The sequence below is a fragment of the Erpetoichthys calabaricus genome, chromosome 10, assembly GCF_900747795.2.
Source record: "Erpetoichthys calabaricus chromosome 10, fErpCal1.3, whole genome shotgun sequence".
Lineage (NCBI taxonomy): Eukaryota > Metazoa > Chordata > Cladistia > Polypteriformes > Polypteridae > Erpetoichthys > Erpetoichthys calabaricus.
In genome coordinates, this window is record NC_041403.2 from 28,490,489 (window position 1) to 28,509,322 (window position 18,834).

The window sequence follows — 18,834 nt, forward strand, 5'->3', positions numbered from 1 at the left end:
AATGCATGTGGCTTCAGTAGTCATAAATAAAAGACAGAAAAATGCTTACTATAACCCTATAAGCACAATTTAAGTGTTTTTAAAAATCACTAACTTCAGTAAGCTGACTTTGAAGTTCTGAGATCTTGCGTTCATAAATCATTTTTCTGTCTGATACAATTGCCATCAGGTTAAATCTTATTTCACCTTCACTGTACCTTGGGAAGAAAAACAAAACACCTGTGAAATCGACATTCTCTAAACAAAAAATTCAGCACACATTAACATAATGATCTGACCAAACAATTCATAAAATTCAGCAACAAACAGCATATGCTTGACAACATCCACAAAAAAAAAAGTATAATGTTCATGCAATTAAAAGTATTAGACACAGAACACAGCAGTTTAGACAGAATTTAGACAATTCTTTAATTAAAAGACATTTGTAGGCCTAAAACAGAGCCTAATCTGTTATGATTTTTAACAATACACCTACTGTATCTCTTACTTTAAGACTAATTTTTTTGCATTAATCAAAATTAGTTTCCTATTGAAAATAAAACAAAACTCAAGTTATGGCTTTCTGCCACCTGGGAAAAAATTTGTTTGTTCATTATATATTTTCCCTCCACCAATTTAAAGGGAATGCTTTCAAAACACTGCAGAAATGCACAACTTGTTCAGAGTATGCCACACGTTATTTGCCACTAGGGCTGTAAAATTATATAAAAATTGGGACTTGAATACTCCTATTAAAAATGAATATTTGAATATATTCAAACATTGGTTAAAAGTAATTGCTACTAAATGCAAACTTCTACTTAATGTGCCTTTGTATGCTTCATCATTACTATTTTTATCTTTTTTGCTCATGGTACAGCTTTATATCATGCTGTGCTTACAAGTTAAACACTGATACAGCCTTACTTGAAAACAAAGCCTTTACCAAAAACAAGATTTTTGGTACATAGAAAGGGACATGATCAAAGAGGAAAGTGGAACCGGGATAGTTTTTTCTGCCTATAATGCATATATGAAACATACAAAACCTCTTCTGATTATTTACTGTACAACATTTCAAACATACGCATTATTTTAGTCCCTCGCACCCTGTCCTCTCTTCCACCCCTTTGTGCCACTATATGCCTTTCTGGCCCTTAGGTGTTAAATATATGATGTCTGGGCCCATCTGTATTTTACAAATTGAAAGAATCTCAACTGAGTCTATTCATGTTTCACAAAAGGATTTACTGAAAAGTACTTAATGTTGCTTTGTAACAATCTTTAGGGGTTACCTCCTCATTATATTTATTTAGAAAACACTTTCATTAGCAGCATCTTATAAATATTGCTAAGTAAAATACCATACATAGCAAAAGTTTAAAACAAATCGCAAATGTAGGGTATAGCTTTTAAAGTTGTTATAATCTATATAAATAAAAATGTAAATGTTTGTTTGTTCAAAATCTTAAATCTCCAAAAGTTCTTCACCAATTGCTTTGAAATTTTGACACAACGTTGCATTCAAATACGCGCGTGTTTTTATATACCTATTATATAGATGTCACACCTGTGACAGGTAAAAACATGCTTTTTTTTTGAAAAACAGCACCATCTGTTGGACGTAAAAGCAACACACGATATACTAAATATTTTACGATTCCATTTCAATGTTTCCGATTTACAATCCTCCCACGTGCAACATTTCCAAAGCATCCGGCATGGGAAAAGTATTGCAGAAATGCAAACTTATTGTTTGAGATGAATGCACAATGGCGCACAAAAAAACGCTCGAGGCTCTTGATCGATCATTGCAAGACTTGCGTGGAAACATCAGACCATTTGGGAACGCATTAATATAGCTTGCAGGAGATTTCAGGCAAACATTACCTTTATTCCTCGATCGACACCAGCGGACGAAATAAATGCTTGCCTGAAATACTCTACTTTGTGGCGACACGTAAAGACTTTAAAATGAACTACAAATATGCGTGTCCAGCTGCAAAACGATCGATCAGCTGAGATATTCTCACATCAATTGCTGGAAATTGGGAACGGAAAGGTGCCGGTTGATCTGACCTCAGGACGAATTTCATTGTCTCATAACTTCTGCAATTTAGTGACGTCAAAACAAGAATTGGTTGAAAAAGTATTTCCCAATATTCACACCAATTATAAGAATCACGATTGGCTGAGTGAACGAGCTATTCTTGCGGCCAAGAACAAAGACGTCTACGAACTTAACAATATTATTCAGTCTAACATTCAAAGCGAGGCAGTCACATACAAGTCCGTCGACACTGTTGAGGAAGCAGATGAAGCGGTTAATTATCCAACAGAATTTTTGAATTCACTCGATCTGCCAGGGATACCACCGCACATACTGCAATTGAAAATCAGTGTGCCAATTATGTTGTGAAATAAAGCCAAAGCTTTGCAACGGCATGTGGCTTGCAGTAAAAAAATTAATGAGCAACGTCGTAGAAGCAACAATCTTGACAGGACCTTTCAAAGGTGAAGATGTCCTCATTCCTCGCATTCCTATGATTCCAACGGATATGCCTTTAAGAGATTGCAATTCCCAATTCGATTGGCGTTTGCAATCACCATCAACAAAGCTCAGGGCCAATCTTTAGAATTGTGCGGTTTAGATCTAGACACGGATTGCTTCTCACATGGACAATTATATGTTGCGTGTTCTAGAGTCGGCAAACCAGACAATCTCTATATCTGCAGAGACAATGGAACAACAAAAAATATTGTATACCCACAAGCATTGTGAAATTAAACATATTAGAAACGTGCGCTCTCTCTTTTCTTTCTTTAACATTTAACCAGACTGAGCCACAGCAACGCGTGGCCGGGTACAGCTAGTAACAAAATGAAAATCAGAAATATGGAAGTTATGTGTAATGTGTATGTGTTTTGTGTAATGAGAAAAGAAATCAGCTTTGTGCTACGATGACTGCTTAACGGTTTTAATATAAAAGAGCAAATCTGGTATCTCAGGTTGAGAAGTGAAACTGAACAGGTACAGGAGCAAAGAATTATACTTTTAGTACACTGAACAAGTCTTTAAAATCTGTTAGTACACTCGTTAATTGAAAATGAAGAGCACTGTGATAGAAAAGTTAGTCCACTTTATAAAAATAGATATAAACCAACAATTATAAATACACTGATCATGAAGGTAATGTGCATAATGCACACAAAATACAGAAGTATAGCAGCATAGCGTTTCTAGAGTAACAGATTCCCGAAATTAGTGGAAGGTTAAAAAAACGTTTACAATCAATGTTTACCATTGAGGAAGACCTTTTTCATATAGATTTGAATTATACTGGAATAGTTATGTTCACTCGGACAGCCCTACTTGAAAATGCAAGAGTACTGCAGCTGCAAGAAGAAAGGACTGCTAATTTCCTTGCCTCCTGTCATCAATAGCTTTTTACAATGTTCATTTGAACACACTAATATTTTGTATGTATTCTACATATGTGCCTATGCTACTCCAAGAACACATGAACCAAAGAGATGAAAGCATTTATAAAAATAAAATTTTCTTGACCCATTTTTAATTTACCCTTAACAGAGAATATTTGAAAAACAGATATTTCTAAATTACAGAAAATTAGAAATGTAAGAAACTGCATTACTTTTGAATTCTTTTCTCTATTACTGGTCGTACAGCACTTATCCAGTCATCCTGGTTGCAGGCACCTAAAAGAGGGATATTAAACAAATAAACCCAGTAATATAAACTACACAAAACATATTTAACATTTTTCTATGATTTAAGAGATACACATTAACAGGTTTTATCAGACACTTGTAAAAACAGAAAGGGTGAAAGCTATCACTTCAACATAGTCAAGTAATTACAAAGACAATGCATTCATAAAAACTCAATTTTTGAGATTATATATATATATATATATATATATATATACATATATATATATATATATATATAAATAATGTGTGTGTATGTGTGTGTGTGTATACACATATACATATAAAATTCAGAGAAGACATCACTGATTGGGAAATTATTAACAATAGGGCCAACCTCTACAGATCTGCCAGGGACATTGCCAAAATAGAACTTAAAATTGAGGCAACTGTGTATTTACATTCAATTATAATGTTATAGTGCCTGAATACTAGAACAGTTACATTAAAAATAGTCACTTTAAAGAAGTATGTAGTTGGTTTAATCACAGAGTGAAAAAAGAAAATTGACTGGGTAAAGATATTTGTAATAAAGACACAGTATGTGGCCATAAATGCGTAAATGAGTGATAGCAAGTGATATCACACTATGTTTCATAACTAATTCTGTGGAATGTGGAAAAAAGTAAATCTGTTGTGTAAACACTGGGGTTAAGTTTAGTTAAAAAAAAAACAAAAAAACAATAAAAATTTCTGATTACCAGAAATTGCCATTTATACCTAGGTCAATTGGACCTTCACGTAGACCATCCAATTCATAGAGACGTCCACTGACTGGAACATAACTCACAAAGTGAAAGGCATCTTCATCCTTTGCAGTTGATTTTGCATCAAACTCAAACATCTGCTGCCTGTTAATTAGATCAAAGTATTCAATGTCCTCATGAGCTTTTGCTTCCACTCAAAAATTTGCAAGAGTAGCATAAACAAACCTGAATCTTTTAAATAAAATGCTTATGCTTACATTCAACACAACCATGGCATGACTGATACAAATGTCTCAATAATTAAACATTTAATGAATGCAATTTAATGCCCTCTTATTAAAAAAAAAAGGATAAATTACAATCATTGACAGCATTCAAACAAAGATTGTTTTTAATATGTACCTGGCAAAACCGTTGTGAACTTGGCGAATGACTTCAGAGTTGCTTAGTGCCAAACCCTTCATCTGGTGAAAAGAATTTACCATAAATATACACTAAAAGTGACATTACTACTGAAAGTACATATTTGGGGAAAAATGCAAAGGTCCTCTTTATAACCCTTTCTCTATGGCAACTCACCATCATTTATATAAAATTTGTATCAAATGAACAAAAAAGACAGTGACATCTGTAACAGTTACGTAATGTTGAAAAAGGTAAAAATCTAAATTTTAACATTTGTTCAAGTGATTTTTCAGGGATACATATTGTCACATATGAAAATAGTAATTTGGATGGCTCAATAATCCTGTTAAAGCTTATGCTGTTGCCAATGGACATACAGAGCACAAAATGGTAACTTTCCTATATAAAAGGGCAATCCTCTTCACTCTCTTTATTCAGGTGTCTACTGCATTGTCTCACTAAAAACCATCAGTCCAAAACTATTGACCCAATTATTTCCTTACAGCCATATTTTTGATAACCAAATAACTATAAATTATACCAGGTCAACAAGTTATTTATTGCTTATTATGTTACAGAACTATACACTGGCTCTCAACTTCAAAGGAATTGGTTGTAATATAAATCTGTAGTCAATCTATCCCCACCAGAATCTGGAATGAATACAATTGCCTAATGATATGAAGAAAAAGAGCTAGTCCTTTGAATATGAAGATTAGTGCAAAAAAGTTTTTTTTTATGTTTAAAATACTGCCCCCTTCTTTCTACTGACTGCTCTGAAGACTGAGCTTAGTGAAGAATGTCAACAAAATGCTTGAACTACAAATTATACTTTGGAGTACTTTGTGGCATATGCAAAATTATATTTTTATGATGTATAGCTTTATGTAACTTAAGTGGCTATTTTTCTTATTATCAGGAAATTAGCAAGTCATTTGATTAGTCTTGTCATTAATCATGTATTTAAATCACTACTTCGTCTTGTTGCTTTAAATGGAATACTAGTATGCTTGATTAACTGTAGGGGTGGGTAATATATGGAAAATAATATATTTACAAAATTTTGAACATTATCTGTGATGTGATAGAGGTCTGTGCTGGGGCAAATTGTGCAGGCACAGCTGAGGAACTGGGCTGTCACATGCTGCTTTATTATGTCAAGCTCCATGGATATTAATTAGTATGCCATTCCCACATTAGTATAAAGGAGTCTAAAGAGGACAATAAAGGAGAAAAGGAAGGAAAGAAAGATGGTAGGTTAAATAGAGAGGAAAAACAGAACAGAATAAAAGTCAGACAGGAAGCCTGGCAATCATAGAAGGTTCTCCATGGGGTAGGGTGGCTCCTGCTAAATGATGTAGAATAGCAGGAGCAACCATTTCGTTTGAGAATCTCATGGACAGCGAGGGACAACAATCAGAAGGGAGCAGAGCTCGCGGGGGGGGGCCCCAATGGCCGCCGAGAGGTGGCGATGTGAATGTGAGCGAACTAAAGGTTAATCATGCTTACCAGAAAATGCCTCAATTTTCTGAGGAGGCCTTATTGGGAGGGAAAAGGAGATAATGTTTTAGAAGGAGGCACAGAGACTCATGATTTGTTTTTAAATGGAAGATCCTGACTGTGTTTTAGATTTTGATTTGAACCTGTTGTTGGAATTTACTTATCGTTATTTAACGTCCACATGAACACTACTTTTATCATGATTTATAATTTACTGCACTTTTAGTATTGAAAATTTGTTTGAAATAAAACCACCGAGTACTTTACACCACCTCTTGCTGTATATGTGTGCCCTCATTGCCCAGTCAATCTGACCATCTTAGTGTCACCTATAAGCCTGTGATTGACAGCAGCAGCTCTTATTCAAGCCAGTAGTTTATGTGTGGGTATTTTTTTTAATAATTTTATTTTTACTGAACTTTCACAACAATTTATAATATATTTATTATTGTATGTGATATAATATTGATTAGGCAAACTGCAATAAAAATTATGTGAAAATTTCTCCCAGATGACAAATTTCTACTGGTGTACTGTACACCAAAAATTAACTGCACTGCATCGGTGGTCTCATGAATAGAACTATATGAAAACTAAAATGATTGATTGCAATAATGTGACCTTGAAATTGAGTAATTATCCAGGTTTACGAATTTATACACCTAATGCAAACTACTAGATCATCATGAAGACAACATTAAAACAAAATTAATATAAAAAAGATTTCCATTGTATGTGATAATACACTAAATAACAGTCACAAGGGCAAAATATCTATTATATAAAGATAACTTACATTTTAATCACAGCTATAAAAATGAAATTATACTGAATGTATTTATAAACATAAGTAACAAGGGGTCTGAACCAGATTAAGATTTGCCATAGGCTTATTTAATATTAGTAGCTGAATTCTGAGTTAAACAGCTAAACAAATTCCAATATATTACTTTTCAAAGTAACACTGAATGAATAATGCTCAAAAATGTATACATACAGCAGCATCAAAACTCTGTGTGAATTCCTTAAACTCTGTTAGTGTTTCACCCAGTTCCATGTCCGGATGACTGCTATTTAATAACACACTAACAATTGCTTGTGTAGCGCAAGCATTATTAATAACCTAAAAAAAACAAAAAAAAAACAAAAAACACCATTAAAAATTACAAGCAAGTTAACAAAGCATATGCAATGGCAGAACACTTATTTTTACATTCAAATATACAGAATTTTACATTGGGGCTTTTGTGACTTTAATCTAATCTGTTTAGCATGCTTTATATCACCCAATGCAAAGTTAATTTAAAAATTGTTATTTCCTCCAAAACATATTTACTTGATATGTATTATTACCCTATTTATAGGAAAAACAATCATTTGTGTCATCAGCTGGTACTTTTATTAGTAATTCTGGTAGCACTGAGCTACACCTTAAATTCACATTACAAAGAAAATGCAAGTTTGTAGGTACAAAATTAGGTAGCAGTAAAAGTGTATTAGAAGCTGTTGTTACTTAAATACTATGTGCAGTTGGGTTATGAGGGAGATAAAGACATGAAATAAAGTGAGAAGCAGAAAATCCAGTCATAAAGCTAATTCATAGGATTGCTGCTTACACACAGAAGAATTAGGAAGAGGCTAGGAGTGAAAAGTATAACCAAAAAAACATATTATGGTCTAACTAAAAATTCTGATGGTTTTGGTGGGTATTGGTATATTGTATTTATACATTTCAGACTGAAACTTGTTTTAAGAAATGTACAACAGATTAATGTAACATGTGCCCGTTATCCACTGAAACAGATGTTAACACTCTGCTACTTTGACCACAAGTATTCACATCTCTTGAACAAATAAAAATAGAGCTTTTCCCTCCCTCTTCCTTCACTGACTCACTCACTCGCAGTATTTTAAATAAGAAAAGGAGTTTGTACAGTCAGTGAAAGTTTACATCTTATCATCTTAGCTTAAATAGAAATTGGTTTAAACTACATTTTTTACAAACTGAAAAACAGTAAAAATGCTGAAAAAGTTGCCAACTAGGGTAGTATATAGTAGTATGTTTAATACTATAACTTGACTTTTCTCATCAAACTTTTTATGTGGTTATTTTAATGTGTGTTTAAGATGATTCCAGCCAAATAGAAAAGAGTTGATTCCTTAAAATTAATAAGGAATTTTAAGCTGCAGAAAACTAGCACATTAGAAATAACACTTAAACTAATAGCCACATAAAAAAGGTTTTCGTGAGAATGTATTCATTTATCTTTAAGACTATATTGTATGAGCTATACAGTCATCAGTTTTAGCCATGCTTATATTCTGAAGGGTCAGAGAGAAACAAGAAAAAATTCTAACTAGACAGGGGATACCGCAGAGATTCTTACAAAACAATTCAAGAAATTTTGGATGTTTAAAGGTAAAATATTACACCTGTTTAGCAAAGAAGATATGATCAAGTCTCGAGTCTTGAACTATAGATCCAGCAGGTTCTTCACCTGGCTGCCACTTGAAAAGGAAAATCAATCCATGAACAGGTCTGCAAAAAAATAAAACATTATCAAACCCACTTAATCCAATTCAGTTGTGTGGCCTAGAGCCTATCCTAACAACAATGGGCACAAGACTAGAAGCAACCGCAGTTAGACAAATCTGGAATAACCAATCAAATTAAATCAATGGAGTTCCGCACTGCAATTGGACAGTTTAAGGAAAATACTGGATGCAAGGCTCGAAACAGCCATAAACAGGGCACCAGTATACCCACCCTCCCACTCACATTCTCACAGGACTAATTGGAATCACAAAGCAAATGACTAGCACATCTTTGCGGATTACCATGCAGGCATGAATAGAATGAGCAAACTTCACACAAACAATGACACAGGCATTGTATTTGAACCCAAGATGCTAGGTCTGTAAGAGTGCAGCACTATACACTGCCACCAGTATGCAATATCGTTACAAAATATATAGGTGTCACAATGAAAGAATGGTTTTGCCTTTTTCATTGTACAGGTAAAATTCAGTTACAACGAATATCTGTACAGCGAAATTTTCATTACAACGAAGTATTTTTATGGTCCCGACAGTTTCCCCATATGACAGGAGTCTACAGAAAATTCGCTACTACGAAGTACATTCAGCAGATACTTTCATTACCACGAAGTGACCTTGAAATGCCTGAATGAATCATTCCCAAAGCAGTTTTTTCTGTGGTCGCAGCCCAGTTGTGCACAACGATCCCCAAACAGAAATACTGTGTAAAAAAAAAAAAAAAAAAATTCTTTCTTCGAACTTTCCTTGTACTGTTTTTTTTTTTGCCATTTTTGTTTTCGGTGATTTTCAGTGATACCTTTTGCTTACTGCTCGTCAACATTTGAAAAACATCCATTGGAATTTAACTCATTGTCACCCTCCTATAGAAACAGCAGACATGAAAAACAATAACAGTTCATATTAGAAAAAAAAAATCAAAATTTTTTGCAGCTCTCGATTGCAGCAAAAAAAGAAAAAAGATGTTGCCAGTAAATTCGGACACTGTCAACTTTCTTGAAAGACAGAGCCAAAAAAAGAAGAAAAATCTCGGGTGGCAAATGTATGTAAACTGCTGTATTTGAAGACGTCGAAAAAGCCATTTTTATGTGGTTAAGTAATGCTCATTCAAGAAACATTCCTATTAATACGGCACTCATTTAAGAAAATGTGAGGTTTCTAAACTCTCTTGGGAAGAGCGTCCCAAAGTGCGATCGCCGCGTCTGTGGAAGACTGTTTATAGGTTGCCGGGGCAAAAGCAGGCTCACAGCTCTGCTGCCTCTCTTCGCCAAAGCAAACTCGATGGGTAATGCAGGGAACAGGATTACTTGGCCATTAACCTGGCCACAATCCTGCCTGACTGCTGTGTCTGTTTATAGGAGAGTGGCAGATCCCGCTACAATAAATAACTGTGCTGTTCCTGTTTCAAGCTGAATAAAGCTGGTTTTGCTAAAGTAATGAGCCTAAGCCTTGTGTTTTGGGGTGTAAGACAGGAACTTATAGCGCAACCCTGATCTTTTAGGATTCGCTTCTGTGGCGCCTCACCGCACCGCTGTAAGCCTGCTGTTGCCCTGCCAAGGACAAACAATCTTACACAGACGCGGCAATTGCACTTCGGACATACTTCAGTGTGACGTTCTCTTTGCGGGGGGGTTGGAGTGTGATCCCAAAACAGTTCAGAAACCTCACAATATGAAGGAGAAAAAGATAATTTGGCTTCTGATTGATAACTGTGCTGCCCACGATATGATTCCGCATTTAGATAATGTTCTTGTTGAATTCCTTACACCCAATTGCACAGCAGTGCTTCAGTCAATGGATTTGGGCATCATTTGACCCCTGAAAGTGTATTATTACAAGGAAATGCAGAGAAAAATTCTCGTCAGCATAACTGTAGACAGTAGGAGATTAAAATTAACGCTAAAGAAGCTATTGAAATGATTGCAAACGCCTGGACGCGTGAAAGAAAGCACTATAGTGACCAATACAGAATCTCATTACAACAAAATTTTCATTATGATGAAATATTTTTTGGGTCCCTGGCAGTTCGTTGTAAAGGACTTTTAGCTGTACATCTGAATATTAAAATTAGAGCCACTAGCATTAACAATTTAACGCCAAGATCAATTTAAAAGTCTTGACGTGTTAAAATTACACAAATTAATCATGAAATGCCAGAACCTTCCAAATGTGTGCACGTATGTAATGCAGCGAATGATGGACAGGCATACAAAAATTAAAAGTAGCAACTACCCTTTTCCAAATGGTCATGGATACCCTTTTACCCACTCTTTCTTTTCCTGTATCTATCAATATTAAATGTAGTACAAAATACTAATAAATTAAGAGGCATACAAAACAAAAAGCTGTGATTTGGTTAGCTGCCACTGAACCACTTTTTCAGCCCGCCCCTGCCCCAATAGAAAGCATTACCATTATCAATTTGTGCAGGATTACATTTTTAATGTAACAATAGCAAAGATACCTGTGAATTTTCCTGGCGGAAACTTTTGTTTCAAAACAAAAAATTTCAGACAGCTCACTGTGTGAAAACAAAGAAGTATGCACACATCGAAACAAAGGGTTTATCTACCACCACAGCTCCTTGAGTTTAAAGTATCATTTAAAAGCAAAGCACATGTTTGCATGTGCCACAGCCAAATATATGTGACAAACACCAAGGATCAATTCAGCCAAACCACGAGCGGACCAGTATCAGCTACACTAATTATTGCCATCACAAAGTGCAATGCAACGAACTGCCATCCTATCAACATCAATGAAGACCAGGGTTTTAATAATGTTATAAGGATTGCCACTCATGACCAATCTTACCAGCTATTGTCAAGAACTATAATCATGTGCTGAGGACATGAGCTAAACAAGGATGAAGAGAAATGCAGAGTGGAACAACTAGCACAAACAAAATACACTACATTAACTGGGGGCATCAATAGACATCTGTGAGCAATCATAATTACTTAGGCACAACAGTGCATTTCATTGATGAAGACTGCTGTATGCATCAATTTGTTTTAACTGTTCTGAAAACAGAGAAGCATTTTGCTAAAGCTTGTGCTAAACAATTTGTGGCAGCAGCGAGGGAATGGGAGATTGAAAACAAAATCAGTACAGTTGGGCCTGACAGCACACAAAATATGATTGCTGCAGTGAGGCTACTACCATACCAGCATATGCCTTGTATGGCACACATTATATAGAGAGTAAACATCGAGGCTTTTCATTAGGGTGGGTTTACAGTCAATTAGTAGAGCATTACAATATGAGAGTTAAAGGAACAGCAAACCACTCATAGTTTGAACAATGAATCTCTTGTGTAAAAGGTTTCTAAAAAGGTGGCAATCCACCCTGGAGATGGTCAGAAAGATAAATTGCAATAAAAATCCCCTGGTTACATCTTTGGCACAGGAGAAACAAACTGGCCATGGTAATATCAGCAGAGCTTGATAAACTAACCTGGTTGGAGAAACTGGAACCATACTGGAAGTACGTAAGTTATGAGCTTCCAAACAACTGGTTGTGGATTATATAGCATTATTGATGTCTTTGTCAATTACTAAAATGTTGATAGTCACATTTTTAAGTTAAATAGGAACACAGAAAGGGCAGGTCTGTGTTCCCAATATAGTTTCTAATGCTGCTTTTAGGGTTATTTTTGTGAAAGTGATCATTTCTCCAAACCATACATTAAAAAGGTTGAGAACGCTGTGCAGCCTAAATCTGTAATGTAACAGTTGCCTCAATAAGAAAGGGCTTTCTTTTACTAGGCATTCTACAACTACTTCAACTATAAGCATTCAAAATACCCATGATGAGTTATCACAGAGGCAATTCAATGCTGTGCTAAGTAATTTCATTTATTGCATAAAATAGAAACTAAATAATAAAATTATTTGCATACAACCTGAAAAAAGGGTCAGGATGTTGGAAGTGATTTTAGGTGGTCTGTTTTTCTTGAAAGCAAAACGAGTCTTTGATGCTTTTGCTGGAATTGTGCAGTTGTCTTTTTTCCCTTTTTCATAGAGAGGCACCCTTCACTAGCACATCACTCGGTTTACTAATTTACAAACATGTTAAAAGATTCTGACACTTGTGTTTGCTCGCAAATTCAAAAATAGATGCCATCTCAAAAAGTGGCTAAACCTGGTTGGTTCTCAAAACAATATAATTATTATTGCAGTGAAGAATAATAATATCTGTGCCACTGACCTTCAATCAAGGTAAACACTGTACTGCTCTCACACAAAAGTAAAGCTCTAGCAATATCAATATATGTGCATACGGTATACAGTGCACCTGAAGACCTAGTGAGCATCTCACCTTGTTACAGTAGATAACCACAAATGCTCACCTCTCGCTCGCTCTCTCTCTCTCTCTTATTTATATATATATATATATATATCTCCAACATCTCTCTGCTTTTCATGAGAGAACTACTTAACAGATTTAAATCAGGTTTTTTTCTATAATTTGCTCGAACATTCCGATTGGTTTTGCAACTTCTCTCATCACGCCAAGAATCATAGTTCACTTGCAGGAGCAATTGTTAATCCAAGATGCAGGCTACGGGCCGAGGGGAGGGGGAAGCGTTATATCAGGAGTGGGGTACCAGGCAGGGCCCTCCTCACTGTCCTGTTTCACTACTACACGGGCGGAGCCGTGGGGGATGGCTAGAATAACAGTGTTCTCAACCTCATATTACACAAAATGAACAATTGTGCCTCTTGTGCATTTTTTTTTCTCTCCTCAAATCACTTAGCACGGAAATGTGCAGAAAATAAATGTACATATAACAGAGTGTAAGGGTGTGGAGAGAAAGTAAAGCAGGAGTATGAGAGATTGCACTAGTGGTATGTGAATTCCTGCATGTTTTTAGTTATTTTGCATAGATGTCATGGAGTTCCTGGGGGATGAAAAGTACAGTACGTGTCCTGCTCTGTTGTTTTGCCTGTACTGTGTCAAATATCCTGCACAATGAAGGTCTCAGAAGATGTCTTCAAAATGGACTTGGCAAAGCGCAGGGGTAAAACAAACATTTCATTGCTCAAAACAGCAACAGCTCTCAATCTCCAATTCAAAGAATTCAGTTCTCTCTTCTTTGAGAAGGCATGTGAAGTGTGGAGAACACTGGTCATGATGCTGATGGAGGGAGAACTGATACCACATTCATCCGACACTGAATTTAAACCACCAAAAAAGAAAATGCATCTCCAGCTACTGGCATTGGATTCATTCAGTCTTTTGATGAAGCAACACTAGAAACTAGATCTCTTTCTAGACAGACAAAGCCCAGCATCAGCCTTGAACACTGCCCACCTACAACGGTGATCTGCTCACAGAAGAGCTAATGGTAAATCAGCCAGCAATGCACAGAGATGTCTAGCAATTCATTCTTCAAGCGTGCCATGTAAAATATCTTTTAGCCACTAGACACACTGAGCACAAAAACAGATCTGCTCTGGTATCTGAAAATGTGAACAAACTTGTGTGCCTCAGAATCTGGCCGACTATTATGTAGGAAAAATTATGACATTTTTCAGTTACTCTAGACAGTGGTCTACAGCAATGTTAGAGACATGTCCAAAATACTGTGCTTTATCATAATTTTGACAATGAATGGAATTTCGGAAATTTTCTAAAAATTATTTCCATACATCACAATACTGACATTATCGTATTTATAGATGATCTGATGATGTTGTTCATAGGCTATAACAGAGCCTTATGAAATATGCTGTGAAGTACAATTAAACAATTTCATAACTAAAGTGTGCTCAATTACAAATAAAAATTAATCTACTGGCAGCCCTAATAAAATTATTAACTTTTCATAGCTTCAAGCAAAAGTGAAAGAGGATAAGCAGAAGAGGATGGATGGATGGAAAAACAGAATCAAAGTATTACACTCTTGCATGTAAAAAAATTCTGACCAATACATACAGAGTAGGAAAAAGATTAACAAAACAAAAACTGGCCGATGTTAAATGTGCATTCCTCAAGCCTATTCTTAATGTATGTAAAATCAAGTTCTTTTTTTTTGGTATTCCTTGCTGTTCCAGTGTGGTACTGAGGTATCACCTGCGGGTCCCAATCAAGGTGGTTCGTCGTGTGGTGGCTGCCGCAACACGCTATCAGTGCCTGCTCCAAATCTCTCTCTCACTCGCAAAGCCAAACCAAATTGTGAAGAGCAGACTTTAAAATCTTGAAGATAAAGTCACTGGGAGGAAATTTAAGCACTGAATTGTTTGAAGTAGTTTCTTTTAATTAATACTCCACATTATAGACTTAGGAAGCATATAATAAGACTAACAATAATCAAGATTTAAATGCTACAAAATAAAAAATAATTCAAGTATTATCATAAGGATTAGTTATAATTCAGGCTATGTGTATATTCCTGTTGGAGGTAAATAACACTAGCAATGAAACTTTAAATGTGTTTTCACAGTAAATTACTAAACTTTCATGCAGAGTGAACACCATTGTATGCAAGGATTTTTTTTTTTGTGTATTTGTTTACATGTCACCTGGAAAACTGTCCACATCTACAGTAAATGAAACTGCAATAGGACAAAGAGACAATAACATGTATTACTAAAACTCTTGTAATTCATTACCTTCACATGTATTTCCTATTAAAACATGATCTTTTGCATTGTTTTGTATTCATAAAAATGTATATCTAGGTAGAGTTCTTCCAGTCACAAGCCTTCCAAACCTAATAATGGTGCTTCTAGATGCTGTACATGCTGGGAAATGGAACAGTGTTATATACAACACTAACACCTGGAGCTATAGTGCTTATACAAATGATTTACCACCAAGACGTTTTCACACTTTATTATTATGGATTTTGTTTTGATTTTTGACACTGTGTAGCGGAAGAAGACTTTAAATGACAAAGCAAAAGGAGATCTCAGGCAAATTATCTAAATTAATTAAAAATGTAAAAAAAATAAAATCGCATAAGCGTTCACTTCCCTCAAGTCAGTATTTAGTAGATGTACATTCGGCAGCCATGACAGCCTTGAGTCTTGAGTGCATAGGTCTCTGTCAGCTTTGCACATGTGGACCCTGTGATTTTCCCCATTCTCCTCTGCCACACTGCTCAAGCTCTGACAGGCTGCATATGTAACATGAGTGAACAGTCTTTTTTTTTTTTTTAAGTCCACCCACAAATTCTCAATTGGATTGACATTTGGACTTTGAAATGGCCACTGTGTTTTACAAGGCACTGTATATAAGTGAGTGATTTTATTTTTATTAATCAAGACCCATTACTAGCAAACCTCAGAGTTTATGTTAAAGTACTATGTGGTCATTATTACCTAACATTTAATATACTTTAATACATTTATTAAGTCATTAATATTTTATCCCTGCATGCCCCATTAAAATGTCTTACAAATTTCAAAATACTGTATATTTTTCTACCAAATATGACCACTTTCTGCCATTGTTGACTTACTAAAGATTTTATAATTGTTCTTTGATTTATACTTACTTTAGTTTTTCAAAGTTTTCTGGCTCCATGCTCCAAATTTCTTCCACCTGTGCTCCTTTGCAACCTAAAATTAACATAAATGACAAGCTGCTTAATATATTGAATATTGCAACATATACTTAAAACAAATATTAGAAATATCCATGTGTAATCTATATGTGCATTTAACAACAAAAACTTCAAGTACAACAAAACAAATTTACTATAATATTTGCTTATATTGACAAGTATTTAAAATTTCTATAATTTGAACTCTTTGCCAGTACTTTATCGATTGATGGTGTCCACCTCAAATTCTAAATACAAATTACAGTATACAGCTGACAGCAGCATTTTTTAAAACTGTGTTGCCTCAGAATTTGCTGCTAGGCAGTTAGTGTAATATGAACAGTGCTTGGAGAAAAGTTTGTCCTTTTTTTGTGCCCTGTACCACAACCATCTTCAAATGCCTTCTTTCCAGTAACAGTTGGCCATTAACTGTTCAATTTACTGACCATGTAGAGCAGTGGTTCTCAAGTTCAGTCCTATAAATGCCCTCTGGCTTCAGGTTTTAGTCCCAACCAACTACTTTTCTTCACTGGACTCCTACTTTAAGCAAGCCACTATTTCACAGTTTAAGTTTTTGCATCAGTTCAGAAATTACAAACTGGTTTAAGCTATATTTTTACTCAATGTAGAAGGAAATTGTTCATTGTCATTTTATGGCTATTTACACAGTTATTTGCTAATAAGCATAAAAGTGGGTAGAACTACAGTAGTTGCTCCTTTCAGAGACATGTATAGTGGTGTCTGCTGTGGTCATCATCAACTGCTGGCATTCAGACAGAATTAAGAAAGCAAACTCCACAGAAAAACAGGATTTAAAAAATGAAACAACGTAAGCAAAATACAAGTAAAATACAAATATGCCTTAACTTCCCATAAACGTAAATATGAAACTAGTGCAGTTTTCTAAATACAAAAATTAAAAGAAAAAAGGATCAGCTAAGTGAACAATAAGATCAATTAAGGGAAAAATGACTGATTAAGGAAATACTTGTGTATTTACTCCCCAGGACTGAACTTGACAAACACTGATATAAAGCATTTAAAAATGAATTTACAAGAAGTAGTGTATTCAGATGTCAGATTTAAAATGTATGTAAAATGTAAATTTTTCCAAGCTATGTGCTATATGACAGGAAGTTTTCTGTCACATACATTTTTGACAGAAGAAAGTTTTTAAATAGACCATAACATTACATTCAGAGAAACCGGTGAGATTTTAAGTATGAAAAATTAAAAATAGGTTTTAGTGAACATGAATATTTAATTTGTTCCCTATTTTGACTATAACATTTGCGGCGGACAAGTTGCTAGGCTGAACACTTAAAAAAAAAAAAAAAAATTCCCCAGTGCTGAACTACCAAACTATAGACTTGCCAAGCCCAGCAGACTACCAGATGTTTCAGATCGTCGGTCGATGCAATATTGTCCAAATCCAAAACAATCTGATTAAAAAGACCTAGTTCTTCATGCATGAAATGAACATTGCTGTTGTTTTGAAAGCTGCTTATAGTGTGCTAGATTGCCACACCCAGTCTGTGGTTATTGCTCACGCAAAAGTGAGCAATACAGTGAAATTGTGCAGCAAATCTATAAAATAAGCAAGAGAAACAAGAGTGTTAACAGTAAAGCAACAGGAGTAACGAGTGAAAGAATGCCAAAAGTTAATGGGATCTTCGTGTCATTTATCGTGATACAAAGTAATAATTATAAAGAGAAATGGACAAAGCAAACCCCTCCACTATTGCTTCAATACCAGTGACAAGTAAAAGGAATCATAATTTCAAGCAGAATTGACAAAAATAAATGGAAAATAACTTTTCAAATACTAAACTAACTTTTTCAACAGACTAAATCTGGAGGATATTCCTCAAAGTAGGAACTGATGACTGCAGGGTGGGGACAGAACCACAACCAAATCAGAGAATGGGCCAGGGCTATATGCTTCGAGCACCCAGAAACCACATATACAACCAGTCCTTTGTCTTCAGACAAAACTACTTTTAGTACTGGAAAGGTGAGAAAGCACAGTAATATTAGATCATTTACTTCACTATTCAGCCTGCAAGATCTAACAAGTGCTTATGCAGTGCAGTCGTTTCATGAGTTGTACAACTTGGAAACAAAAATGTACACTGATGGAGCAGGCAACTCTTTTCAATTAGACAGGGTCTTCTACTGGTGAAAAAAGTACCTCAAATTTAAAGCAGCTTGTTAATCACAAAATGGGCATCTCACCGTGTTCACATCTCCCCGCATTCACTGGCGTAACGCTAGGGCTGTCCGAGGAATAAACATGGGCCATCTTTGTCCTCTTCAGGAACGGTCTGCTCCCTACTCTCCTGGCTGTTCCAACTTTAGGCTCGGCCTTTTGAACACTCACTCCATCACTAACAAGACCTC

The 18,834-nt window shown here is 35.3% G+C and overlaps 1 protein-coding gene across 1 annotated transcript in view; it reads right to left on the minus strand.

The window, feature by feature from the left end:
* uchl5 (ubiquitin carboxyl-terminal hydrolase L5) overlaps positions 1 to 18,834 on the minus strand; it is a 31,718-nt gene that overhangs the window by 2,635 nt on the left and 10,249 nt on the right. Inside the window, exons 2-8 of the mRNA XM_028811017.2 lie at positions 16,387 to 16,450; positions 8,760 to 8,865; positions 7,324 to 7,449; positions 4,824 to 4,885; positions 4,435 to 4,565; positions 3,639 to 3,702; positions 95 to 197 (exon numbers count right to left, since the gene is read on the minus strand). Coding sequence (XP_028666850.2) covers positions 95 to 197; positions 3,639 to 3,702; positions 4,435 to 4,565; positions 4,824 to 4,885; positions 7,324 to 7,449; positions 8,760 to 8,865; positions 16,387 to 16,450 — 656 coding nt within the window. The remainder of the gene's footprint in view (positions 1 to 94; positions 198 to 3,638; positions 3,703 to 4,434; positions 4,566 to 4,823; positions 4,886 to 7,323; positions 7,450 to 8,759; positions 8,866 to 16,386; positions 16,451 to 18,834) is intronic.